This window comes from Dipodomys spectabilis, unplaced genomic scaffold (genome assembly GCF_019054845.1).
Source record: "Dipodomys spectabilis isolate Male_0828 unplaced genomic scaffold, ASM1905484v1 ptg000137l, whole genome shotgun sequence".
NCBI lineage: Eukaryota > Metazoa > Chordata > Mammalia > Rodentia > Heteromyidae > Dipodomys > Dipodomys spectabilis.
Window position 1 is genome coordinate 13,860,571 of NW_024870814.1, and position 1,633 is coordinate 13,862,203.

The 1,633-nt window shown below is 41.2% G+C and overlaps 1 gene segment (V, D, J or C); it reads left to right on the forward strand.

Moving 5' to 3' along the window:
- The first annotated feature begins 957 nt into the window (after positions 1–957).
- Positions 958–1,336, forward strand: LOC122116856. The segment is given in 2 exon segments: positions 958–1,037; positions 1,128–1,336. Coding segments are annotated over 2 exon segments (285 nt in total).
- Positions 1,337–1,633: the final 297 nt, after the last annotated feature.

Here is a 1,633-nt window from a genome sequence, read left to right on the forward strand (position 1 = left end):
AGAAGTAATTCAGCTACAGGGTGCACAGCGCAAGAACATATGCCAGTTCCTGGTAGAGCTTGGACAGGCTCAGGATGATCAGCTGAATGTTCATGGGTTTTAAGTGCTTATGGCTCACTAATGCTTAAGTGAGGATTTCCTTGCAATGAGTAGAATTTCCTCCTTTCCCTTGTCACAAGTTTAAAAACCTCACAGCTTGCATAATGTAACCATTTGGGGTAGGCTTTTAACTTGGACTAATATAACTCCTTCATGCAATAAACTGAAAAGAACCATCCTTTCTAGTCTTGAAGTCCCTTATTTAAATTGAGGTCAAGCAGCAGGTACCTGGCAGAGTCCAGAGTGCAGCAAAGCAATAATGTGAAGTTTCAGTTAAGCCCATAGCCCCAGGATCACAGGTGGCTATGTCTGGCCAGAAGCCCCCTCTGCAGCTTCCCCTGCCCTAAGAAAATGCTGCTATTTGAACTACCCATGGTACTCCAGAGAAAATGGGTAAGTCATCAAGCAACAGCAGCTGTGCCACTAGGGGGAGCCTTGAGCTGGCCACACATGGGCTAAGTAGGGGGTGTCCAAAAAAGAAGGATATGAGACCAGCCTAATAACAATTAAACTTTTGACGAGGGAACAAACATCAGAGTCATCTGTCATGTAGCTAGCTGTAGAGTTTTCAACTTAAGTAACTGCTACTCAGTGCCATGTGAAGTAATGGACTGGTTTTTGGTTTATTTCTCCCAGTTTTAATGTGATATCATTTATTTATATTTAAATGAAAAAGAATCAATCTTTTTCCCATTATCAGAGAGAAACCTGTATAGAGGCAAATTTGACACATGGCTTCCTTAAGTCTCTATTTGGTCACTGAGATCTGACACCCTGCAGTTGGCCCAGCCTCTGCTGATTTGCATCTTCCCCAGAGCAAGGCCCAAGGACTTGATAAGCTGCTTACACACTGTTCAGTAGAATGTTCAAGTCAGCACACGGCATGGAAATGAGGAAACCTGCTCAACTCCTGGGGCTTCTGATGCTCTGGCTCCCAGGTAAGGATGGACAATGCTAAGGATTACTTGGCTCTTCTTGGAAAGCATAATTTATTAAATGACTAATGGTTTTTATGTTTCCATTGTCAGGTGCCAAATGTGATGTTCAGTTGACCCAGTTGCCATCCATGTCTGCATCTCTTGGAGAGAGAGTCTCCATCCCTTGCAGGGCCAGTCAGGGCATTGGGAATTATTTACATTGGTACCAGCAGAAACCAGGGAATGCTCCTAAGCTCCTGATTTATTTTGCAACTAGTTTGCAATCTGGAACTCCATCCACGTTCTGTGGCAGTGGATGAAATGTCTCCTTTTTGTTGCTCTATTTATATATTATCATACATTATAGTATATTATATAATACTGCAATATGTGCACTATTAGTGCTGTGTTCCTCAGATATTTCAACAAATAAATTAAATGTATTATATTTGTTAATATATCTTGTAGATGTTTTTGTCATTCCTGCCCGATTGTTTTTTTTATAAAGATCCATAGTTAATCAACTGGTTTTTAACTAAAATAGAGTACAGTGAACCACCCCAAATCTTTTTTGTTGTTGTTCTTTAGGATTGAACTCTGGATCTGGGTGTTGTCCC